The sequence below is a fragment of the Hemicordylus capensis genome, chromosome 4 (assembly GCF_027244095.1).
Source record: "Hemicordylus capensis ecotype Gifberg chromosome 4, rHemCap1.1.pri, whole genome shotgun sequence".
Classification (NCBI taxonomy): Eukaryota; Metazoa; Chordata; class Lepidosauria; order Squamata; family Cordylidae; genus Hemicordylus; species Hemicordylus capensis.
Genome location: NC_069660.1, coordinates 227,498,300 through 227,524,694, shown reverse-complemented (window position 1 = coordinate 227,524,694; position 26,395 = coordinate 227,498,300). Strand labels below are relative to the sequence as shown.

Below are 26,395 nucleotides of genomic sequence, written 5' to 3'. Positions count from 1 at the left end.
ATAAGCTGCTTGGAATGGTGCAGCCTATTACCTGTTCTCTTCACCCTTGTCTGACATACTGTCCAGCAGGGGGACGTTGTAGAAGACCTGGTAGATATTCTAAATGCTTCTCTGAGGGAGGGCAAGATGCCTTCCTGTCTTAGGAAGTTATTAGACCTCTTCTGAAGAAGCCTGCATTGGATGCCTCAGAGTTAAGTAACTATAGGCCTGTCTCCAACCTTCTGTTGTTGGGCAAAGTAATTGAGAGGTTGGTAGCCTCCCAGCTCCAGACAGTATTGGAGGAAACTGATTATCTAGATGCTTTCAAACTGGTTTTCTGGCGAGCTATAGGGTGGAGACTGCCCTGGGCAACTTGATGGATGATCTCCAATGGACAGAGGGAGTGTGATTCGGTTAGCCCTTTTGGATCTCTCTGCAGTGTCTCAGGGGTTGGGAGTGGGAGGCACTGCTTTGCTGTGGTTCCGCTCCTATCTCAAGCAGATTGCAGATAGTGTCCCCTGGAGACTGTTCTCCAAAATATGAAATTTTATATGGCATCTCCTAGGACTCCATACTGTCTCCAATCCTCTTTAACATCTACATGAACCGCTGGGAGAGTTCATCAAGAGATTTGGTGCAGGGTAGTATCAGTATGATATGCTAATCCATTTCTCCATGTCAACACTATCAGGAGAAGGTGTAATTTCGCTAAATGCCTGCCTGGAGGCGGTGATGGGCCAAACGAGGGATAACAAACTGAGACTGAATTCAAGATGGAGGTACTTATTGTGCGGGGTCAGAACTGAGGAGACATTTTGATCTCCCTGTTCGGGATGTGGTCACACTTTCCCCAGGACGAACAGGTACACAATCCGAGAGTGCTTCTGGATCCAAGCCTCTCCCTGATGTCTCAGATTGAGGCAGTGGCCTAAAGTGCTTTCTGTCAGCTTTGGCAGATATGCCAGCTGCCTGTTTGAGATACAGGTGAAACTCGGAAAATTAGAATATTGTGCAAAAGTCCATTAATTTCAGTAATGCAAATTAAAAGGTGAAACTGATATATGAGACAGACGCATTACATGCAAAGCGAGATAAGTCAAGCCTTAATTTGTTATAATTGTGATGATCATGGCGTACAGCTCATGAAAACCCCAAATCCACAATCCCAGAAAATTAGAATATTACATGGAACCAAGAAGACAAGGATTGTAGAATAGAACAATATCAGACCTCTGAAAAGTACACAGTGTACTGTGCTTGATTGGCCAGCAAACTCGCCTGACCTGACCCCATAGAGAATCTATGGGGCATTGCCAAGAGAAGGATGAGAGACATGAGACCAAACAATGCAGAAGAGCTGAAGGCCACTAATGAAGCATCCTGGTCTTCCATAACACCTCATCAGTGCCACAGGCTGATAGCATCCATGCCACGCCGCATTGAGGCAGAATTGCTGCAAAAGGGGACCAAACCAAGTACTGAATACATATACATCCTTATACTTTTCAGAGGCCCGATATTGTTCTATTCTACAATCCTTGTCTTCTTGGTTCCATGCAATATTCTAATTTTCTGGGATTGTGGATTTGGGGTTTTCATGAGCTGTACGCCATGATCATCACAATTATAACAACTTAAGGCTTGACTTAAATTACCTCAGAACAGTGGTACATATGCTGGTAACCTCCACACTTGACTACTGCAATGTGTTCTATGTGGGGTTGCCTTTGTACATAGTCCAGAAACTGCAGTTGGTACAAAATGCTGCAGCCAGGTTGGTATCTGTGTCATCTCAAAGAGACCATATTACTCCTATATTAAAAGAACGACACTGGCTCCCAATATGTTTCTGGCAAAATACAAGGTGCTGGCTATAACCTATAAAGCCCTGAACAGTTTAGGCCCAGGGTATTTAAGAGAACGTCTTCTTCACTATGAGCCCCTTCACCCACTGAAATATCATAATTTGTCTGCAGTTGCCACCAGTTCATCTCATGTAGCTCATCTCATGGCTACACAGGAACTACACAGGCCTTCTCTGTTGCCGCCCCGAGAGACTGGAATGCACTCCCTGCTGAAGTAAAGGCCACCCCATCTCTGACAACTTCTAAGAAGTCACTAAAGACACATTTATTCACCCAAGCTTTTTAACTAGATGTGGTTTTTAATTGTTTGTTTTAAATTTGTTTACATTGCTGTAAACTGCCCAGAGATGAAAGTTTGGGGTGGTGTACAAATATAATAGGATAGTTATGTTTTTCTTACACAGCTGGCACCACATTAAAGTCAGGCTTCTGTCTAGGTGAGGCCCTTCTATCAGGCTGGCTAGGACCAACTGCCATTTGATCCCTCGAACAAGGATTCCTGTATGTTGTTGACTAGAACTCCCAGAATCCCCAGCTGCAATGGCTTTTGCTTGGGGATTATGGAAGTTGTAGTCAACAACATCTGGGAATCCCTGATGGAGGGAACAGTGCTCCCATGCCAGAACTGTCTCTTGAATTTTGCTATTGTTCCTTCCTCTCCTCGCTATTCCCTTTTGCAACATGTATATTAGACTGCAACTCAGTATTTTAAAACTAAACTGTCTTGGCAGAAAAGCAAGCTATACATATGAAGGAAGTAAACAAATATTGTCAACCTCATTTCAACTTCTGTGCAAAGGAAAGATCTTCCACACAAAACTACTTTGAACAACAATAAAATAAAGTATTGACACACTGGAAGTGTCATAGTCCATGGAACATCTGCAGTTTGTACTCACAGACTGATACAAATAAATGTTTATTGTAGGATACAATGAGATGAATATCTGAACTCTGAATATCTCTAACACATTCCTTCCTAAAAGTAACTTTATATCCAGTACCAAAATAAAAAGCTGCCCCTTAAAATAAGCATTTTGTTTAGCTCATAGATTACCAATATGAGCATTTTTACAAATATAACTTATGGGGCTTTTTTTAATTGACAAATAAAAATCCAAAAGAACAGTCATAAAAAAAAATCACTATTCTTCAACAAACACAAGTCAATAATCTGTGCCAAACCAGCTATTCACTTTTTGGGTGCTCAAATAGAGGACCAGATTGACTATATAGTATTCTTTTGTTTCTTCCATCCACACCAGCTCCACATATACTTCTCCAGTTGAATCAGTATGCTTCAGAAAATAGCTGGGTCCCAAATACTCATAGAGGGTTGATCGTTTTGAAGAGAGTTCCATATTGACTGGGGCACTAAAACACCAAAACGGCTTTTGTGAATCATCCAAAACAGTCACATCCATAATGAAACAATTCTACAACACAAAAAGGAGAGAGAGAAAAGCTGTATCAATCTCGATATTCTTCTTTTCATACAGTTACCACAACCATTTATCATGCAACAAAATCTTTATTCCCATCACCCTTATTGTTTTTAGTAGCTGTGACAAACAAAATAAAAGCAAACGAATAATATTCGTTGTAAGAAAACCCTAATGCAGACTTCCCCAAACTGCGGCCCTCCAGATGTTGCTGAACTACAACTTCCAGCATACCCAGCCACAAAAAATTGTGTCTAGGGATGCTGGGAGATGTAGTTCAGCAACATCTGGAGGGCCGCAGTTTGGGGAAGCCTGCCCTAATGCAAACAAATGGTACAGATAAGGTTCCCAATTCCTCAGTGCCTGAAGAGTAAGGTGAAGCTTCCATGTGTCTCCCTTGATTATATGAAAGGTGAGGTAAAAGGCACAAGTCGCACCCAGAAAGTATTCAGCCTTTCTAAAGAAACACTTTTTAAAAAAAGTTCGCAAACAACCAATATAAGACACTGTGCAAAACTGTGGGGCATGTTTTTTTTACTGACAAATATTTTCACCAAATCAAAAATTACCAGAGTTTTGAAGAGCAGTAGTGGGACCAGTGTTTAAACTGAAAGATACCCCTCACTGATCAATCCAATGTGCCTCCCATCCACATCTTGCAACTTGCCCACCTAGACCCAAGAAGACCCAGAGCTCTAAGCAGCCCACAATCGAACAACATGATGCTGGGTTACCCCCATGCCAATACAGCCTATATCACAACCATAAGCATGCCGTCTAAATTGCTTCTTCCACTGACCAGTCCCTTAGACTGTCCGGGACAGTTTACTTTCTGTTCTGGGGTTAAGTTCTCTGTTATTGATTATTTAGCGGTCTCACATGATCTATTTATGAGGATAAAGAACTTTAAAGTTATGACAAGACCAGAAAGCAACCATCACCCCCTCACTTTAATCTGCAGTTTTGAAGATCATCTTTCTAATATACAATTGAATCCAGCTGAACTGAATTCACCCCCCACCCCCAAACGTGCAGACAAAAGGCTCTCAATACTTATGTACGCTGACGATGCTGTGATACTTTCACAGACAAGGATAGGACTCAAGAGAGCATTGAGAGCTCTGGCCCTCTACTGTCAAGAGGAACATTTGGCTATTAACTACTCTAAATCTAGAATTGTCTGTTTCAATAATAAGAGCTAAGAATTTCACATGGTCCGTTGAGGGCCATCAAATCGAACAAGTGAAACAATTCAAATATCTTGGAGTGGTTTCTCAATACAACGGCAGGAAATCTGTACATGTCAGATTGGTTTCTGACATGGCAGAACAAAGTGCGACAGCTATTTTGAGATTTCACCGCTCTCAAGGTGGGGAATACATACCTGCCACTATTAAACTGTTTTTAGCCAAAACTATACCACAACTCTTGTATGGTGTTCAGCTAGGCCCCTATAACAACTTTATTGATTTAGAAAGATTCAGACAGGTTTTTTGAGAGCTCTCTTTCGCACACCTAGATGCATTGCCAATGCGGTGATCTGCCAGGAAGCTGGTTTAGAGGCCAGGGCTTGGCTATTAATTATTTACTACTGGTTAAAACTCCATCTTCGACCAATAGGACTTATACCCAAGTACCTTTTGGCTGTGCCTCAGTCGTCCTGGTGTTTGAAGATAATTGACAAACTTCTCTGCATCAGACTGTCTCCCGATTTCTTATTGGAATTGGGTCTAGCGAGTGCAAAAAAAGTGGTGCACCAGCGATTGGAGGATACTGAACTACAGAATGAGATAGCTTGCTTGCCTGCATTCTACAAACCACTAAAGACCAGGGAGAGTTTTCTATCCGCTTTATATTTGTCCTCCACTACCCTTTTGTAAATTTCGCTGGGCTTTTTCGAGAGCCCGATTTAACGCTTTCCCATCAGCTCTGCTAATTGGGAGGTTTCAACATCTGCCCCTGGAAGCCCAATTGTGTCCCTGTAATTCAGGTGAGGTTGAAACCATTGTTCATGTTTTATTAAAATGTAGGTTTTATAGGAATATCAGACACTGTTTGATTTTACCTTTATTAACTGGATTGTTGAGTCAAACTGATGATTTTTTAGTTAAGTTTTTATTCTCAGATAATGACTCACTTATTTCTTACACAGTAGCAAAATTTTGCTATATAGCTACCAGGGTGCGTAGTTCCCAGACTGATGCGTAAGGACGTTTGGATTGCTCATAAGATGATGGTGTGGTACTGTTTATTGTTGATGTATTGGCTATGTATGTTTTTTTTTTTAATGTTTTGGTCAATGACCGTAAAGTTACTGTAACTGACCAGTCCCTTACATTCAGCTTCTTCCCCAAGCTGAAAATTCCACACTCCACTTTGCTTTGCAGAGCACTGTACAGTACTCTAGTGTCCTCTCCTCTCCACTGACACAGATCTGATTATCTGTTGTGATGGCAAGTAGAAGCTGGCGAGCACCACTTGGGGTGTGGGACAGGAATATACTATTTTATACAATGGCAATCTTACCCACTGCTCGCACCATATGCTCTACGAGGCAGAGGCACCTGACCTTGCAGACAGGCTGCCCCACCACCACTGCTCAATTGGCCTCCGTGAATGCAAGGAGACCATCCAACTGCTTAGTATGGCAGAAACCTGCTGTACCAACCTCTCAAATGGTTTCTGCTCATGCACAGAGGCCAAGTGAGCAACAGAAGCAGGGCAGCCTGCCCGCAGGATGCCGGGTCAGGTGCCTCCACCCTGTAGAGCATCTTGGTACGAGCAGTGAGTAAGTTTGCCCCTATGTAAAGATGATGGCTGAGTCCAACACCTCCTCAGAGAGGGCATCAGTGCTGTCAAGGCTGACAGGGCTAATAATCTTGTAGGAGCTCTGCATACAAAATGTTCATATGCAGGAACTCCATATCAGGATCTGCAAAAGAAAATGCATTCCTAGAAAGATCAAACCTTGGAGTAATGGCTGACATCTAGACTAAATTACCCCCCGTTAGAATTAAGTAGTCCTTTTAGTAATTCCCAAGTAGAACTATTGAGTATCTTAGTCTGTGCGTCAGCCACTGTCTTCAGTTCTGGTCAAGGAAGACATCAATCAACTGGAACAAACTCAGAAGGGAACAGTAAAGATGGTGAAGGGTCTGGAAATCAAGTCCTATGAGCTGGTTAAAGGAGTGGAATATGCTTAGCCTGATGAAAAGATGAGGGGGAAATATGAGAACCATCTCCAAATACTTGAACGGCCTTTACATAGAAGGAGCTGCAGAGTTGTTCTTTGTTGTCCTGCCCTCAGGAGGAACAGAGAACAAGTTCAAATTACAAGAAAGCAAATGCAGGCTAGACATTAGGAGATGTTTGTGAGAGTGAAACAGTTCTCCTTGTGCAATTGTGGGTTCTCCTTTACTAGAAGTTTCCAAACAGAGGCTGGGCAGCCACTTGTCAGGGATGCTGTAGCAGTTTCCTGCACTATGCAAGATGTTAACTTAGATAATCTCCAAGGCCCCTGTCACACACTAGCTGGGGATCACAGTATCCAACTGCCACCCTTCCCCTGATCCTGTTAATAGGCTGTGGAAGTGGCCTCAGAAGTACTGGTGAAGGGGTTAATTGTCACCCTATTCAGGCCAATCCCAACCAGCCTCTCCCAACTCCACCCTCTCCAATGGAGCTGCTGGCATCCTCCCTCCTTCTGCTGTTGCCTGTCTTGGCAGCTGTTGAGGCCCTGCCTTCTCCTCTTTGCCACCAGGAGGCAACCTGTTGGGCCAGGCAGGCCCATCCACGGTCCATGGGTTCCTGTGTGTTCTGGTTTTCCCTGGCAACTGTGTAGGGTTTCAGCTAACTTTGCCTGTAACCGGGGGCTGTATTACCTCTATCTTCTTGGCCTCCCCACTGGATGAGTACTCGGGCCTGCCCACGGCCAGCAGGAAGGCCTGACAGCCCCTTCCCACTCCAAAATTCTATGGTTCCAATAAAGTGTCACAAAGCAAGAAGGAAACCACAGCAATTAATTTACTAGCATCTCAAGTTTGTCAGATAAGCCAATGTTCCATTCAGTTAAAAGGCAAATAGAATTCTGACTTAGTATATTAGAACTAATTTAAATCTTCATTTAACAGGAGACTATACTTTTACTCTCAATGCATTGAACCTCCCTTCCATTTAAAAGGGTATTGCTTGAAATTATCAACCACTTTCCACAGAACATTTATTCCAGTTTACCTGAACACTGCCACCAAGTGCATCTGTTTTCCATGAGAAACCAGCCATTTCAACAAGAGGTAGATGTTGTGAATTATTTTTGAGACTTATCACTTTAAGCCTCAAGTATCCATTTCTAATGTAATCTGTAACAATAAATAAGGCAATAAGATCAACAGTCTTTTCAATATGTCTCCTTTGCTACCATGAAGATACGTTGATGGGATCTGACCTGTCAGTGACTGACCAGGAGAGGGATCTTGGGGTCGTGATGGACAGCTCATTCAAAGTGTCGACTCAATGTGTGGCAGCTGTAAATAAGGCCAATTCCCTGCTAGGAATCATTAGGAAGGGGATTGAAAATAAAACTGCTAATATTATCATGCCCTTATACAAAACTATGGTGCAGCCAAAACTAAAGTACTGCGTACAATTCTGGTCACATCTAAAAAAAGGACACTGTAGAACTGGAAAAGGTACAGAAGAGGGCAACCAAGATGATCAGGGGCCTAGAGCATCTTTCTTATGAGGCAAGGCTACCATACCTGGGGCTATTTAGTTTAGAAAAAAGACAACTGCAGCTCCTATGATAGAGGTCTATAAAATCATGCATGGTGTGGAGAAAGTGGATAGAGAAATTCTTCTCCCTCTCACATAACACTAGAACCAGGGGTCATCCCATGATATTGAATGCCAGGAAATTTAGGACCAGCAAACCAAAGTATTTTTTCACACAACGCATAATCAACTTGTGGAATTTTCTGCCATAAGATGTGGTGACAGCCAACAACCTGGATAGCTTTAAGAGGGGCTTGGATAACTTCATGGAGGAGAGGTCTATCAACGGCTACTAGTTGGAGGGCTATAGGCCACCTCCAGCCTCAAAGGCAGGATTCCTCTGAGTACCAGTTGCAGAGGAGTAACAGCAGGAGAGAGGGCATGCCCTCAACTCTTGCCTGTAGGCTTCCAGCGACATCTGGTGGGCCACTGTGTGAAACAGGATGCTGGACTGGATGGGCCTTGGGCCTGATCCAGCAGGGCTGTTCTTATGTTCTTTTATACATATGCTTAAACTGTATTAGGCTATTCCCCATATTAAGATAATTTGAACAACTACTGGTATAACTATCTAATATATAAATGAATAATATATAAGTGTGATATATGCAAATCATGCATCAGATGCCCAAGAAACCTGTCAGCAGACACATGTAGGGTCACCGTGTCACAGACTTAAAAGTATCAGTACTTTAAAAGATCTACTCTTGGAACTGTGTAGATCGAGTAATAGCAAAAAATTATAGAAAATCTGACTGCATTAGACAAGGATTAACAGAGACGATGTATGTAACCCCTGACCTTTCAAGAATCTTAAAATGTTTCCGTGCTCTGATTTCAACTGTCCATTTTACTTTGTTTCGTTTTACTGACCAAGTGCATTGTTACCCATGAAAGCGTATGCTTTACATAGTATTAACCATCATCATGCTTTATTTACGGTCTTTGACCAAAAAACATAGTATTAAATAATCTTATGATCTTTTCAGTTAGCCTCTGAGTATTACCTATTTCTTTACAAATACTTCATAAATCAGTATGTTAACCAAATCCCCTACATACTGCCATTCACCTCCCTCTAGCCACTGATCATCACTTTCCAATACTCCGGCAATTTGAATAGAGCAACAGTTTGCTTCAGGAAGGGTAGTGTCAAGGGAGAAGCCAACCTTTAACATTATCTTTGGTGACATATCTGTAACTTTAAATAGCTTCGCTCTAACAGTGAAGGCACAGATTTTTAGTTACAGAAAATAAATTTATATACAGAATACTTTATCTTTCAAGCCTACTAGATCAATGCAGCAACAGTTAAGGAAGTTGATGTTGCTAATATGTAATGGCTAAAAATGGCTCTTCCATGTCAAGCAAAACTCCCAACCACTGGCCCAGGGTAGAAGGCAGCTATGGAGATGTAGTACAAAAGGAAAACCGTTTGCAGCCGATGTCCAGTCAGCAGTATCTGGCCAAAGTTCTAGGTCTCATAAGTCTTCCCAGCTCAGACAGAAAAGTCAAAGATCTCTCATTTAGGCTAGAGGCCCCTTCCTATCTCTGGCTGTCCCAACAAACTTCCCTACCCCTCCAAAACTACCCTTTCCAGGCACACGCCTGAATGCAACTGCAGTCTTGCCTCTCAGAACACATAATCCAAGAAGACATAATCAGTTTGGGGATGAGGAGATTCTCCTATTATGTTTAGAAACATATGGATTACATATGCAATCGATACAGTGCCCAAACACAACTATGAAAGCTGAATCTTGCCTACATTGGAATGCAGAACTCATGAAACTGAAATTCTTTATTATGCTTTTGTGTTATTTTAAATGTTATTTAAGATTCAGATGGATTACAATCCATGCTTTATTCCCATGCTTGTTTTAAAATTTTGGCTGATTTTATCTGTTTGTTAACTGCCTTGAGACTTTTGTAGTAGGCAGTATACAAATGCATTAAATAAAAGCAACAACAGCCATATGAAAATGAAAGATTAAAAACAGATAGAGAAGACCCATTACCCAAATACTACCTTTTCTACAAAACAAACTACGGAATGTGCTACACATGTAAGTATTTCCTCTACTGTGCATGTCGATGTGCAGCTGATAGCTGTGCATGCCATACTCTGGGTCACTATCATCCAAGATAACCTTATGTGGGGCTGCAGTATACCTCCTGCAAAACAAACAAAACAAACCCACATATATAAAAAATCTTGCCAGGCTTACTTTTCCTAGCTCCTTTCAATGAAAATTCTATCACCTGAAAACCAATCTAACTATGGTGTCCAACACATTATTAGTCCTGACAGGCTTAGTTGTTCTTTCATCATGACCACCTGGATTGGGCCCTAAAAACTAGGACCTCAGCGGGGGACAAGGATAAAACCCTCCTTCCACAGTTCCAACCCTCAGGAGGAGTCCTGGCTTAGCTGCTCTTGACTAAAGGAAAACTATACCCATAAGAACCAATGACACTTTACTTTTAAAGCGCAGTTTGCCCCATGTGGTCTTTAGAATTAGCAGATTTCAACTGTTAAATACTTTTAAAAGATATCTTTCATCATATTAATATATCATCATCAAATATATCAGTCTCCTGACTTCAGTTCAACAGCAGATTCTGATTATCTTGATTTATTGGCAAAGCTCTATCTCTTGAAAAATCTACCTCAACACATTGGAATAAGGATCACAAGTTGCTGTTTTTTTCTAAATAGCTGTCATCTCTGGGTTTGTTCTTTGGATACTTATTTCAGTTGTTTGTTCTTATTGTCTTCAACTTCAGCACATTTAAAATTGTAAGGAAAACAGCTTATACTCCATCAGGGGGAGGGGGGATGCTCTTCTATACCCAAGAGAATTGAATATAATAGAAGTTCAAATCTGCACTATATTTAAACCTCTCAACTATATTCAAACCTGTCAAGAGTTCAAATAGTGCCTCTGACAGGAGATACCGGGGTGCAGGGAGAAGGGGTTGGGAAAATTCATCCAAGCAGCCAGTCAAACTCAGCCACAGCCATGTGAACCCTGACTGATGATGTCATGAGGGCACGTCAGTGGTGGAGGACCCCGAGCAGCAAGAGTAGCCCCGAGATGGAGAGTCAGGAGGGTGAGATGGGCCACAGCTCTTTCAGCCTTCGCAGGCATGGGTGAAGCCGACATAGATGTGCCATGCCCCGCAAAGGTTGTAACACCTGCTGGGATATATTTAAGCACAGTACGGCCAATGCTAAGGGGCCAAGCACCAGTGGCAGTGAGGACCAGTTTGGTGGGGTCCTGTGAGCCCCGCTCTGGCCGATGACTTCGCTGGGAGAAGACAACTTTGGTGAAGTAACCATCACTCTCCCTTGTCTTAAATCTGAGGCCTCCCAGGGACAGGCAAAGATGGCAGAAAAACACCACCTGGCTGTACATTTTTAATCAAAGTGTACCCTAAAAATCAGAAGTCTCTCTGCTATGCTTTGCAAACAGTTATTACAAATACTGACCCAACATAATTCACATTCTTGTTTAAAAGAATTCTAAGAGCTCCAAGGTCTGCAGTAACATAACTTCCCTTATTGGAAGTACTGAGACTTGAAAATGCTACACCAAGCATTCATAAGGCAACAAAAAAAGTACTTACGTTGTAGCCGAGCCAAGGGTGCTTCTCTCAATGAGCTGATGGTAATGAAGACTTGCCATAACAAAAGCAATTTCACTTTTCTAAGAAGTTAATTACAGAGAACATATTTTTCAGCATGAAGTATTTAATTCTCCCCAGGTCTTTGTGGAGCAAAACCCATTTAAGGCCACAGAAAAGCTGCTCCCGGAATACAATAATTTATCACTGGTATTTTAATATAGAACTTTTATGACTAAACAGCAATACAATTCACATGTCTATTACTGTGTCCTAAAATAAACCTAAAAGAGAAACACATGAAGAATAAGCAACCATGTTTTAGCTCCAAAGAAAGAAGATCCAGAATTGAAAGTGACAAAGCCAACTGTTACTTGTATTAAGTTGGCAACCTGATTCACACCACACTGTCTTCAATGGGACTAAACAACATGAAACTCTAGCTAACAGACTTACTCAGCATTATCTCATCATGCCAAAGCAACTCCAGGAAGGGTAAATGGCTTTGTTCAATCCAAATACATAGTTTGAAACAAAAACAAAACATGAACAGTTTGCCCTTGAATTCCAAATGTTCCCCCAAACAATCTCATGTAGCAACATCAACAGCACTGACAAAACAGTCATTGGTATACATTGTGTGATTGAATTCTTATCTGAATATAGTACTATTGGTTTGCCTGTGTTTCTGAACAATGATCTTAATATGACTATTCATATGATGGTATAACACCACATTATACTTTTAGGTATCTATCCTATATATTGACTTTTCAGAGAGTCAAATGAATATTCACTGGCTGACACCTTGACTAAATTTATTAAGATCAAAAGTATAGTAGTCATTTAGGGTAACTCCTAAGTGGTACTACTACTGAATAATTTAGTCAGGTTGTCAGCCAGTATTCACAATTCTTTGTTAACTCAGAAAATATTGAACAGCTGGTCTATACGAATACGGCAATGAATATTTATATACCACTTCTCAACCAAAGTTTCCAAAGAGGTTTACATAGATACAAATAAAATGGTTCCGTGTCCCCAAAGGGTGCACAAAAAAAGAAACCTGAGATAGATACCAGCAACAGCCACTGGAAGGAAGCTGTGCTGGGGATGGATAGAACCTGTTGCTCTCCTCCTGCTCAATAAAGAGAATCACCACACTTAAAAGGTGCCTCTTTGCTCAATTAGCAGGGGACCTGTAATGATCTATGAGAGTCGAAGTTCAGATCAACTGCCTCTCAGTGAGAATGCCTGACCTGCATCCATTCAGGTCAGGGCAACTAGACACATCACGGAAAACTGGGGGATCACCTGCACCACTGGTTCCTGAAACGTGCACAGGAGCTTGACTTCCCATGTCAGCAGGCTATGCCAAGAATGAGTGTGTCATCGGAACCTGCCAGGGTTGGAATATTTTATCCCACTTGCAGCTCCGAACCAACATCAAACTTTGAAGTAGATATCAAGCACACTAGGAACCAGCAGTTTTGTTGAGCCACTAATTTTCTGTGACGTGTGAAGCTGTCCTTTGATTTGTCAACCGCCCAACCCTTACTGTTGTAAAGGAAGATAAAAAGTGCAAAGATTAAGAGGTGGAAGTAACAGATCAATGTACTTTCAACTCTGGAAAGTGTTGCCTTGGAAGGAGAAGAATAAGGAAGCAATAATAAAAGAGCTAAGGTCATTTCCTTATGAAGCAGAATGCAAAGGAAGCTATTAAACTGCTAGTTTCAGAGCCAGTGGAAGATGTGCATATAAAATCACTGACATGTTTTTTCTCTTTTCAGTACCCTCATCTCCTCCCTCCTTAGATATTAGTTATATACTGATCCAAATATGTAGCTCTGTCTCTATCTCCGAGTGCTCTTTGCATGGGACTGTTATGGGAAGACCTACACTAGACCACCTTAAAAGGTAAAGTGTGCCATCAAGTCAATTTCGACTCCTGGCACCCACAGAGCTCTGTGGTTTTCTTTTGGTAGAATACAGGAGGAGGATACCATTGCCTCCTCCCACGCAGTACAAAATGATGCCTTTCAGCATCTTCCTATATCGCTGCTACCCGATATAGTGCCAGCGGGGATTCGAACCAGCAACCTTCTGCTTGTTAGTCAAGCATTTCCCCGCTGCACCATTAGGTGGTTGGACACTCAAATTCCAAGAATTTTTCAGTGACACTCTGCAAGGTCCTGCCACAGGGCCATCCCCATGCCGGCCAGCCATTAGGCCATTACAGCCTTCAAGTCTGCACTCCCTATTCAGTCCCTGGGAGCTGCCTTCACTCCCTGAATAACTGTAATGAATTCAAAGTTACCAAATATCACCATTTACATTGTGTGTCTGCTTTATCAATAAACATTTATTACTTGGATTCAAAAGCCTTGTCTTTAAATCTGTCCGTGTACAGGAATACCTCAATGTCAGCATTTGCCTGTGTCCAGACTACAGCCCATTTGTTATGTACACTTACAAATTCAGTTTTGAGTTAAATTCCCTCAATACAAAAGCACAGATGTACATACACATGAGTAAGTAGGGCAACAATGTATATTTTGAACTTATATAACCCCCTCTGGATGAGGAGGCAGAAAATTAACCTCAGATAAACATGAATGCTGAATAAATACAATCTAATTCAACTCTCTAGGAACACTTCCTAAGCCAATAATAGTCAGCAAAGACTAAAGCAGGGGTAGGTAATGTGCAGCTCTCCAGATGTTGATGAACTACAACCCTCATCATTCCCAACCCAATTTATTATGACTGGTAATGATGGGTGTTGTAGTTCAGCAACATATGGACAGCTGCATGTTGCCTACCCCAGTCTAAAGGATAACATTAAACAGCCAATCTTACTTATGGAATAAGAATTATTAATGCAATTATTTTTTATAGTTGTGAATCACCTGGAAATGTCTTCATGTAAAAAAGAAACTGATACATTAGTTTACATTAGAAGAAATAAGTGTCTGACTTTCCAGGAACCATATAAGAAAATCCTGTTTGGGAAAATCTTACCTTCCAAAGTCCCACCAAGAGTTCATGGTCAACACGGTAAAGTTCAACAAGAGCGTCATGACCAATCAACCAATTTTTAGTCAGATTAGCCATCTCATATTCAGAAATTAAGGAACGGCGCCTAGGACTTTACAGAGGCATCAAGTAAGTTAAGCAAAGAATGGATATTTTTAACATGGAAATTCAATAGCTTTTGAATTCCTCCCAAACAACTGGCAACAAGACAGAATAAAAGCAGTTGCATGTTACTTGTTCTAAGCCCAATCTTTCCATTCTTACTGAAGGCGTGATCACCTTATCTCATTTCCAGATGCCTCCCTTCCCTTTCTTCCACAGAGAAGCAGCAGCAGGGAATGCTTTTTTCCCTGCATTTGTGCATGGATGCAAGATACAAGATCAATCACCAGTGCTCTTTTTCTGGGATCCAGATGCCTCCCAAGCCCAAAGAGGAGCAGTGGAAGCAATCACCATGCTACTAAAGGCACATCTCTTTACCTTCCCTTCTGGCGTATGGGAGAAAGGAGACATGACACATGGCACATGCAGCATGGCATATACTGCACTGTGTCACCACAGCACAATTACTAACTGGCACTGACAAGAAGCAATGCGGCCGTAAGTGTCCTTCTGCAATATATGCCGAAGGCACATTACTATAAGCACTGGGAAAATGAGAACTCTGAGAAAATAGTGTCAACAACAAAAATTACCAGTGAGCTCAAGCAAATGACCTCCACACCATACACCAAAGGGGACTTAAAGATTTAACTTTAAATTAACTTACCCATTCTTGAAGCAAGCGTCATCCTCACCTAGAAGTACTGGTGTCACTCCACATAACTGTAAACTTGACAAGGAAGCTAAAGAAGGCCACTGTATACTATACCAGAATACAGTAACAGACGTCTCATTAAAAAAGATGTCTCTATGACGCATTACATGTTCCTTTCCATTTTTGTCCTTCAGTATGATCACCCATTTCAAACCAGATATCCTATTATTGGAAAAAGGGGAGGGGGGATTTTAGATTGTCCCTTTCTGAAAACAGTACAAATACAGATCACAGAGAATTCTGTCTGTAGTCAGTGCATGTGTCTGAACTTTCACAGGGAAAGGGCATATTTTCCTAAAATGGGGAAAACAAAAGTAATTTCTTCAAGATGCTCTCTACAAGCAGAACTTAAAGCTGACAAAGTATTCACAAATATTATTTCAAATGAAGTTTTATTTCTACTATAGTTTAAATAGCAACCAAAAGCTATAACATTTTATATGGTATGCTAAAATGTCCCCTTGTTTGTTCAAATAGGTAGAGGCATTAAGAGATACAATAATGATCTATGTATAACACATTATAATATTGCTTACTTTATGGCTTCTTTAGTTTTAACCGGAAGGCCAGTATAAGTATTTATGGGCTTCAATAGCTGAATTATATCATCTTTGCCAGCAGCTATTTTTTTCACAATGTACTCTTTCTTCCAAAATCCTAACTCAAGAAGGCTCAATGGGACCGCTGGCTTCTGGACTGATTCAATCTTCCATAGCTTTCTTTTAGGGGGGAAACATTTGGAATATATTTTGAACCAGATCGAACTGCAGGGGGAAAGCACACATACATACAAAGCATAATGATAATCGAATCATTTGCAAAACATTAACACACATAAATGAAGTGTAAAGTCTATCTTTAGGGCTCAGTTAAAGCATTAAAAAGGCAGCTGGTTCTGACATAATGTTCAACTCCTCACTCAAAATCATGAACAATCTGAGGCAAATATATTAATTTCTATTTGAATACAAGTGGTAGAATGTATCTTCTAATAAAACAAATGCCAAAATTTGTACTGATATTAATGATGCTGGACTGCCCTACACGTTCATTTAATTAACACTCATACTATCCAAGTTTATGCAATTCTCTGTGAGTGCTGATATTCTGAATTAATTCCTGGAGAATGCATGCATCACATTATTTATTGATTCTTTTAAAAATTAACTCCCTTAAAAAAAGCCTCAGGGTGGCCAACAAAAATAAAAGCCAAACAATCCAATCTAATAAGATCAATTGGAAATTAAACACATCATAAACAACAATTATAAACTCCTAAACAGCAGCAGGATCAAATACGAACTCTTTCTCAGAATAAGAAGGTGTTACAATTACTAAAAACCAAAACCAAGCAGGTCTGTACCCTCTAGTTCCATAAGGGCAATACCATATGGTAGTGTTCTTCATTTCAAGGGTTAGGAGCCAGTGGCAGCTCCCATCAATCCTAAGTGTGACTTTTTGACTAATGGTTTGTTAGGCTTGTGCAAAGCTTTGGCTAAAGCTGAATACTCCGCACAGCCCCCCTTGTACTGTGCAGAGGTGGTCATTCCCACCACACAGTGCTGTACTTTACCCCACACCAGTGGATCTCTTTTAAGGAAAACAACCCTTTCAAACCCCAGTGCCATCTTGGATGGTACACACTAAGCACTGGGACGTTTAAGTCCTTCCTAGCCTTTCCTCATTGTGCTGGCCATGTTTGCCTTCAAAGTTGGCAATGGGGCTTGACAGGAGCTTGTCATTTCTCTTTAAGGTCCCTCCCCTGTGTTGTGGATACCTCAGCACTCTGTGGAGGTCAGCCTAGGCCACCTGAAAATTGAAAGTTTTTTGCCAAAGTGGCCCCCGCTTGAAAAAGAGTGAAGATCAGTGCCATGCAGTATATCACTTTTGCCAGTCAACCTAGTATAAAACCATGCAGGCACTCTGAGCTTGGCCCTGCGCAAAGACCTAAGTGTACAGGGAGGTGGTATTCTCCAAGAACCCAAGTCATTTGGGATTTTAAAAGATCAAAACCAGGACTTTCGGTTGTGCACAGAAGCTAATTGGGAGCCAGTGAGATCCAAATGACACATGCATAATCACCACGAAATCTAAAATTTGTTTTCAAAAGCTACTCAGGCATTTTTGCTGCTGCAGGGAAGAAGGTTTTAAATGTCTAAAAGACAGCTCAACTTCTTAAGTCTGTAGATCTAACATAGGATATAGATTAGTATATCAACTTTTTCAAGAAACATCTTTTCAGCAAGCATGTCCAAACTGTGATGAGGAAAGAGAGCATTACACAGCATATAGAAGCAACAGAGGTGTGTACGCACACACACACACTAATCTTTCTTATTATTTATACAGTGCCATTGTGTGTGTCACACTTTACATAATAATGGGAAGACTAATGCCTATCCCAATGGGCTCACAATCCAAAGCATTTACAATATTTGTGTTCATATTTAAACCATAAGACTCAAACTTCTTGGAGTGGAACACCACCTGAGCAATTCCACCTGCTTTGCCCCACTTGTTGGGGCAGATCAGACTTCAACTGATGCAAAATGCTAAGGAGCTTAAGAGTGCTATCAACCAATCTCTCATATAAACTCTAGTAACATTATAAAATGAAATAAGGCAGTTATTTCTTCCTCCTGCACTTGCCCAACTCAACATACTTTAAAAAATTATACTAAATGATGTCATCTTATAAGGATTTCCTATCCCTTACTTGTCATTGGACAGCTGATAAAATTGTTTATTCACACAGCCAGAACACAGCAAGGACAGAGCATCTAAGTAGGAGAATATCTTCAACAGTATCTCTGATGGCATGCTGGAGGATAAAGATAAAGAATAGTGCACATGTGTTGGAGGGAAATGAACCCCAATCCCTATCAGACAAGAGTCAATATTACAATCTTTAAAATCCAAAACTCAAGGTGTATCATAAAACCAAAACAAAGTTTTTCCCCAAAAGCTGGGCACCATAAAAACTTACCTGCTGCTTGCAGTTTAGGGTGCAATCTACTGAGAAATCCCCCGAAGTAAGCCCTATGTACAGTAAACAAATGGAAACTACAGCCACTGTGATCCAGTATAGCTCCCATTTGCTTCAAGGCACTAAAGAACTTTCCATTCCAGTAGACTGTGCCCCAAATTTTTATTCAGCATCATTGTTGACAACTTGTCCAACAGCAATTAACAAGTCCAATAGAAAGAGTGGCATCACATTTTTAAAGCACTATTTTGAAAAATAATTCTTTAAAGTATTCACTGCTCTTTTAATAAAGACTACTACATAAAAGTTAAAAGGTACAATCTTAAACATACTTGCTAAAGAGTATAAACCAATGAACTCAATGGGACTTAATTCTCATTAAACATGCTACAAAGTATACTTTACCTGTCTATTCCTATGGTAGAATTTGATTTCATAGAAGACTTTCGGTGTCGCATGCAAATATGCATCTCTTTTATTTTAGAGAGCTGCATACCTGTAATAGGTGAGCATTTCAACTTCGCACTAGAAAAAAATAAGCTATCATCAACTCAAGGCAAAATTAAATACATGCCTCCAAAAGGTACATTCTGTATTTTGTCCAGTGGTTTTAAGGTCATCCACAACAGACATCCCACTATTACTAAATAAATAACAGAGTCCTTTTATATGAAGTTTCATTTTGTCCAAAACAAAAACACAAAACAAGATAATAACCCAACTCAAAAAGTGTATACCTAAAGAAACTCAGAGCTGGGATCAATAGTAAATCCTGCTACATTAACAATTTAACACACACAACCTTTCTGAAAAGCAATAAGCTTTGCAACACTTGGGGATCTACCTGTATTTAAAAAATGATTTTCACAGCGTGAACTACCACTTTTTGGGTATGTATATCCATATCTTCAATCCATGATACTGCAATGAGTCTATATTAAGACCAGACGACCTACACAGAAACCTTTTGAAACAGTCTGACAGCTTTTTGTGTAGAGAACTATGTTCTCTAATTGGATTTGGGCTGTCACATGCAAACCAATGGGTAAGGAGATTTCCACAGATATGTTGGCCTATTTGATGCTCTATAGTTTTAGACTTTTAAATAACAAGATTTGGAAGGCACATGACAACTGGTGTTGCAATCTGTATTGCAACACCAAAACACATGCAAAGTTTTAACAATTGTTTTGTACTGTATTTTGTATTCTTTGTTGGTGTGTTGTGATTTGATGCATTTTATGGGTTTTTATTGGATGTTTTAATATTGTGTTGTGAGCCACCCAGAGAACAATTTGTTATGGAGTAGCTAACAAAGATTATTATTATTTTCTTTTAAATATCATATAATCAAATTATTGCTGTGTGATTTACTGTTACTTATTATATGTTTGTCCCTTCCTTCCTTATAAGAAAGCTCAGATTGATGTATGTAACTCTTCCCCCAACCCTTATCTTAACAACCCTGGTTTTTAGCCTCATTTTGTGCCACTCTAAGTCCTTAATCACAGTCTCCCCATCCCACTGATAGCAACAATTTTCACCATCCATTCAGGCAGTTAGCAAACACACCTGTACTTCAGAAAACAGATTTTTAAAAATTTTGGCCACCATATGCTCAACTGGCTGGACAATCAAAAACATATAGAAAAATCCTTTAGAGCAGAATTTTCTGAGGCTTTCTACATGGCACAACAATACAGGCAAATATAAGGTACTGGCTGAACCTACAATAGAGTTTTCCCCTCTCTTTTAAGTTGCATTAACACTAGTTGCAGTTGTCAATCCAGGGTCCACTTTGTCCAAAGTAGTCAATTTCCACAGATTTCTATGAAACTTATCTGGTTTTCAATAAGCCCATTTAATTCCAAGACCACATTTTTAAGCATAATCATTAACGTTATGGTGAACGTTGCCAGGAGAGAGGGGGAAAACCATGTTCCTGTTCAGTGGCATTCACTTCACATATTGTTGTGGCAATCATGCATTCTAACCAAGTCAAAGATAGTATCAATGATATGTTTATAAGTAGTATCAATAATATGTTTATAAGACTCCAGGGATTTGTCAACAATCTAACAATCCAGAATTTCAAATTAGATAAAGTATGATGTACATTACTTAAAGATTGTTTTTGTTCAGAATTCTTAACAGATTCATTTAAGACATGCATATTTGTAAGCCAACTAGGGGGTAGCTGATATGGGTAAATGTTAAGACTTGGCCAAGGAACAACAGCCATGTTTATATAGGAAATGAACAGGGTTGCCAACTTGTTTTCCCTTGCAGTATTCTATGCCCTTAAGTCAATTGTTTGCTTGTGTGAAGCTCAGAAAAGCTAACAAAAAATAAAACCAAACAGAAAATTAGGAATAAGTTAATAGACAATACTTAAAACATGTTCTTAAAACGTTCTTGAACTTATAACATTCTATTTTATTGCCCCCAGCCTTTGCAATGCCCAGTGGGCATCCACTCCTCAGCCTCCACTATAGTTTTTAGAAAGCAAGTCAAATTGTGGCTTTTTACCCAGGCTTTGATAGGAGTCTTGTTTTCTTGTTGCTGAGTGCTGCTTCATTGTTTTTATAGTGTGTGTGCTTTTAACTTTATTATTAATTATTATTTATTTATATTCCAATGTAATATTTGTATAGTTTCAACTGTTTAATAGCTTTGTATTGCTCCTTAAATTTAGCCTTGAGTTATTTTAATGAAAGGTAGTATATAAACCCAACAATAAAATAAAATAAAAATCAAACCCAAGTAGATACAAGCCAACATCGGCCACCTTGAGGATCGTTTGATCAAAAGGCAGGAGGGCCTAAGTAACTTCTACTGAAGGCACAAGAGCCGAATCATCAGCCAAGAGGGGAAAAAGCGGGCAAGAATGAGAAGACATAAACTAGAATCCACCTTCTTGCTCAAGGAGAGGGAAAGTGGGGGTCGGCCTGGGAGCCGCCATCATCACTTGGAAGGGAACGTCTATTACCTATCCCAAGCGGGGGCGCCGACGAGGACTGAGCGGGGATTAGCCTGTGGTGGCTCTGGAGGGGAGGGCGCCTGGCCCACGCTGGAGGAGGCAGGCTCCGCCGGGCGAAGGTATCCTATTCCTATGCTGTGCTGCCTCAAAATCCAGCCGCGTCCTGTCGCCATGGCAACCTCACTAAGAATCCCGCCGCCGCCAAGCCGAATTCGCGACTCTGAGAGGTAGTCCTACGCTGAGCTCCTCCTCCGCCGGCGTCCCTCCAATTAGTGCAAGTGGTTTTCTCGCCGCGCTTCATTCTCGTAGCGTTGCTGGAGGGGTGGATCAGATCATTTCGCAAAGCTTTCGGATTGGGCGAAGCAACTCTGGCCCTCTTAAAGGGGAAGCGGAATCTCGGAGAACAATGGGGCCTTTCTGTGTATTAACAATTCATTCGTCCCCTTAACAAGATCAGGGAGGAGTTTTTGAGCTTCACATTCCAGAGGCGTCGCAGTGTTAACGTGCAGTCCTTTAAGTCAACATGCCTAGGATTCAAGGGTGACTCTACTGAGTTCCATTCACATGTTATGTTCAACAGTGCAAACAGGTATAGATCTGTACACAGGTACAGTCATTCCCATGTTATGTTGAACAGAAGTACACTTCGTATCTGTAGCACACATTTGAACACTCTGTATCCAAGTTCACTTTTAAAGTCAACACAGGTGCAGTCATTCACACAAACACATGTACAAGTGTACAAACATCTGTACACTTGTACAGCATAATGTATGAATCAGGCTCCTGTGTTCATTTTAAAAGTGAATCTGAGAACAGTTCCCTCAAATACATGGTGGTGCAGAGAGGAAGTGTACGGCTGTATCTGTGTTCAACATAATGTGTGAATAGCTGTATACGTGCACAGATTGTATGCTGTACACTTGTATGAGTGTTGAAGATAATGTATTAAGGCTATGGTTCTATTCTTTTCCAGCTCTTGGCCAGGAAGGATTCTAAGGGGTTGGCCTGGCTCCAGGGAGGCTGGAAGAGTCTCCTACCTTTTTGGCAGCACTGTCTTCTGCTGCTCGTTCTGGGGCAGAAAACAGAATGATGAGGCTTTTTTAAACAACAGCGGCATTTTAAAATAATTAATTCAAACTATAAGACCATAACATATTATGGCTGTATTGTCTGACACTCTGCTGTATGGGGGAGTGGGATCAAGAGAGTTGATTCTCTGTTTCAGTGGTTCCCAACCTGGGGGCCTCCAGATGTTGCTGGACTACAGCATCCATCATCCCCAGCTACAACCCGTTTTAGCTGGGGATGATGAGAGTTGTAGTTCAGCAAAACCTGGAGGCTCCCAGGTTGGCAACTAAGAGTGTGCCGAACACAGGCCAGCTCAGTTGAATCTGAACCAAATTTGAACCAAAGTAAATGGCCTGTGTGCATGTGTGGAAGTCATTAAAATGGCCTACGCGTGTGTACAGAGCCCCAAACTGGACCGCAGCTGGCCTGGGCTGTCATTTGGGAGGCCAGCGGGGCAGAGAGTTGGAGGAGCCCCCACCACTGACTCCGATGTCTCCAACACCTGCATTTTAAAGTGCAGCCTTCCCCCACCCCCCCACCCCGATTTGCCTTTACAAGTATACTCCCCAAGCCGGCCCACGAACTGGTTCTTGAAACCGGGGATCGGTCCAGTTCAAACCTGGACCGGGCTGGCTTAATGTCAAGCCCAGCTTGAAGTGAGCTGGCTCGCACATCCCTGGGAACCACTGCTCTATTTCACTTCAGAATGAGAAATACCCCTTGGGGTAATCTATGCTAGAAATGAGCCAATAATCACTATCAGCTAATGCAGACATGCAAGGAGTCCTAAGCAAAGAATCTTTAAAGACAAATAATTCTTTGGCATCACAATCCTGAGCATACTTATATGAAATTCAATCTCCTTCATTTCAATGCATCTTACTTCCAAGTAGAGCTGGAATATGCTGAATTAAGCTAGCCTATTTCTGCATAGGATCCAGCTGTATGTGTGCTTGGTGCATCATAATAGTGAAGTTATCTTTTAAACTATATTTTATTATAATAATATACTACATAATAATATAGTTTACATCATCAAGTGACCTCCATTGAATTACAGTAAAAATCTATGATGCAGTGTAAAGATAAAGTGTACCGTCAAGTCAGTTTCGACTCCTGGCGACCACAGAGCCCCATGGTTGTCTTTGGTAGAATACAGGAGGTGTTTATCATTGCCTCCTCCCACGTATTATGAGATGACACCTTTCGGCATCTTCCTATATCTGAGAAACATACCAGCAGGGATTCAAACCGGCCACCTCTGGCTTACTAATCAAGTCATTTCCCCACTGCGCCATTAGGTGGCTTCATAACTCTTTTAATTTCCACCTAAAAGGATAATATTACCAAAGGCATATTCTGATTAAATTCTAATGTTCATAGTAATTCTTTGCCTCTGTAATTCCTTTCATCTTTCCTGAAAAGACACTTATGTGTGATTTAACTAAGCGGTTTTTAACTAGTCAGCTACTGAAGGACCTAATCACTATCTTAATTTGGGCAGCACTTCTTATTTTATTTATTATTTCTTGTTTACACAGTCAGACAGGTGTTATTGGCTGGTTTGTTTTATCCAGACATCGAGTCCTACCCAATGGCTGAATTTTATCGTCAATACTGTTGGTTATTATAGATATCGTTGCAAAATATAGGCTGTTACCAGTAAAGCTGCTTTTTGTAATTGGCTGATGGTGATTTCTGTGGCCCCTATGGTGTTGAGGTGCTCTTCAAGGTCTTTTGGAACTGCACCCAGGGCGCCAATTACCACTGGGATTATTTTGGTCTTTTTCTGCCACAGCCTTTCAATTTCAATTTGTAGATCTTTGTATTTGGTGATTTTTTCTATTTCTTTTTCTTCTATTCTGCTATCCCCTGGTATTGCTATGTCGATTATTTTGACTTGTTTTTCTTTCTTCTCGACTACAGTGATATCTGGTGTATTGTGTGGCAGATGTTTGTCTGTTTGTAGTCGGAAGTCCCATAATATTTTTACATCTTCATTTTCTTCAACTTTTTCAATGTTATGGTCCCACCAATTTTTGGCTACAGGTAGCTTGTATTTTTTGCAGATGTTCCAGTGTATCATCTTTATTTGAATGGAATTGGCTATATGTGCGGTATCGGAAGCCATTAATGTTTTATCCATTTTATGTTAAATGTATTGTATCTATTTTATGTATTTATTCTTGCTGGTTTTTGTTGGGTTTTTTTTTTTTTTTTTGGTATGCTGGCCTTGGGCTGAAATAAACAACAACAAACAACAACAGTGTATCATCCCTGCTACCTTGTCATGCCTTTGTTTGTAGTCAGTCTGTGCGATCTTTTTACAACAGCTGATTAGGTGGTCCACAGTTTCATCTGCTTCTTTACAAAGGTGGCACTTGCTGTTTGTTGTGGATTTTTCAACTTTTGCTCTTATTGCATTTGTTCTTAGTGCCTGTTCTTGCGAAGCCAGTATTAAACCCTCTGTTTCTTTCTTCAAGCAACCATTCGTAAGCCATTGCCAGGTCTTGGTGATGTCTGATTTTCCACTTATATTGTGCAAATATTGACCATGCAGGGGCTTATTTTTCCATTTTTCTGCTCGGTTCTTGACTTGTTCTTTCTTGTAGGCCTGCTTTCTTTCATTGGTGTTGAAAAGTTTTGCGTTATTGACCATTTGAAGTGCATCTTCTTCACTGTCCTTGATATATTCTTCAAGGCCTCTTTTCTCCTCCTCTACTGTTTGATGGACTTGCAGCATTCCTCTTCCACCTGAGCTGCGAGGGAGGTATAGCCTATCGACATCACTGCAGGGGTGCAGAGCATGATTGATGGTCATTATTTTCCTGGTCTTACGATCCAGCGTCTCTAGCTCTGCCTGGGTCCAGTCTATTATCCCTGCAGTGTATCTGATAACAGGTATAGCCCAGGTGTTTATGGCTTGTATGGTGTTCCCGCCATTGAGTTTGGACTTGAGGATTTTTCTAACTCTCCTGATGTATTCACTTCCAATTTTTCTTTTCACTTCAGTGTGTGCAAAGTTATCAGCCTGGAGAATGCCCAAGTATTTGTAAGGTTCTTTCTCTTCCAGGTTCTTGATCTTGCTTCCATTGGGCAGTTCTATTCCTTCTGTTTTTGTTATTTTTCCCTCTGTTCATTATTAATGCAGCACACTTGTCTAGTCCAAACTCCATTGCTATATCGCTACTGAATATACGGACAGTGTTTAGCAGTGATTCGATTTCTGACTGGGACTTTCCATACAATTTCAGATCATCCATGTACAGCAGATGGTTGATTTTACTTGATGTTTTAGATGTTTGGTATCCGAGGCCTACTTTGTTTAGTATTTGTGAAAGTGGGGTCATGGCGATTACAAACAACAGAGGGGATAGTGAGTCCCCTTGGAAAATGCCTCTTCTAATACTAACCTGTCCAAGTGTCTTGCCATTGATTGTTAACTGTTTTATTATTATTATTATTATTATTATTATTATTATTATTATTATTATATTCAATTTCTATACCGCCCTTCCAAAAATGGCTCAGGGCAGCTTACACAGAGAAATAATAAATAAATAAGATGGATCTTTGTCCCCAAAGGGCTCACAATCTAAAAAGAAACATAAGAAAGACACCAGCAACAGTCACCAGGAACAGTCATTTAATAAATTGACTGTACTAATTTCTTGATGTTTATTTTCACACCATACCATATCTTATCTTTTCTATACATCTTAATGGTGACAGGTGCATAAAACTTTTTTTAACTGCTTCACGTGAAAGAAGGTCTGAAAGAAGAGCACAGACTACCTTCTCTACCTTTCCAGTCACACCTAC

The 26,395-nt window shown here is 40.7% G+C and overlaps 1 protein-coding gene across 4 annotated transcripts; it reads right to left on the bottom strand.

Annotated features, from left to right (window-relative positions):
• Window positions 1-2,747: 2,747 nt before the first annotated feature.
• FBXO15 (F-box protein 15) lies at window positions 2,748-26,388 on the bottom strand. Of its 4 annotated transcripts, none has more exons than XM_053245781.1 (10): window positions 26,369-26,388; window positions 18,928-19,047; window positions 18,253-18,357; window positions 16,073-16,300; window positions 15,489-15,698; window positions 14,705-14,831; window positions 11,687-11,766; window positions 10,086-10,231; window positions 7,520-7,644; window positions 2,748-3,280 (listed from the first exon to the last, which is right to left on the bottom strand). In XM_053245781.1, the coding sequence occupies exons 2-10, from the start codon at window positions 19,014-19,016 to the stop codon at window positions 3,011-3,013; spliced, it is 1,380 nt and encodes a 459-aa protein (XP_053101756.1). In that variant the 5' UTR covers window positions 19,017-19,047; window positions 26,369-26,388; the 3' UTR covers window positions 2,748-3,010. The 4 variants fall into 4 exon arrangements, with proteins under 4 accessions (XP_053101756.1, XP_053101753.1, XP_053101755.1 ...); XM_053245778.1 differs by lacking the exon at window positions 26,369-26,388 and adding an exon at window positions 21,512-21,856; XM_053245780.1 differs by lacking the exon at window positions 26,369-26,388 and adding an exon at window positions 21,436-21,565.
• Window positions 26,389-26,395: the final 7 nt, after the last annotated feature.

What these genes read in the sequence shown, in the direction of transcription:
- FBXO15 (XM_053245778.1), bottom strand. Translation starts at nt 21,675, where the DNA reads ATGGCGACAGGACGCGGCTGGATTTTGAGGCAGCACAGCATAGGAATA. An exon ending in GGCGCCCCCGCTTGGGATAG is followed by an intron (nt 19,048 to 21,511) that starts GTAATAGACGTT and finishes ATTTTTTTCTAG; the next exon opens with TGCGAAGTTGAAATGCTCAC. An exon ending in TATCAGCTGTCCAATGACAA is followed by an intron (nt 16,301 to 18,252) that starts GTAAGGGATAGG and finishes TTCCCCCTGCAG; the next exon opens with TTCGATCTGGTTCAAAATAT.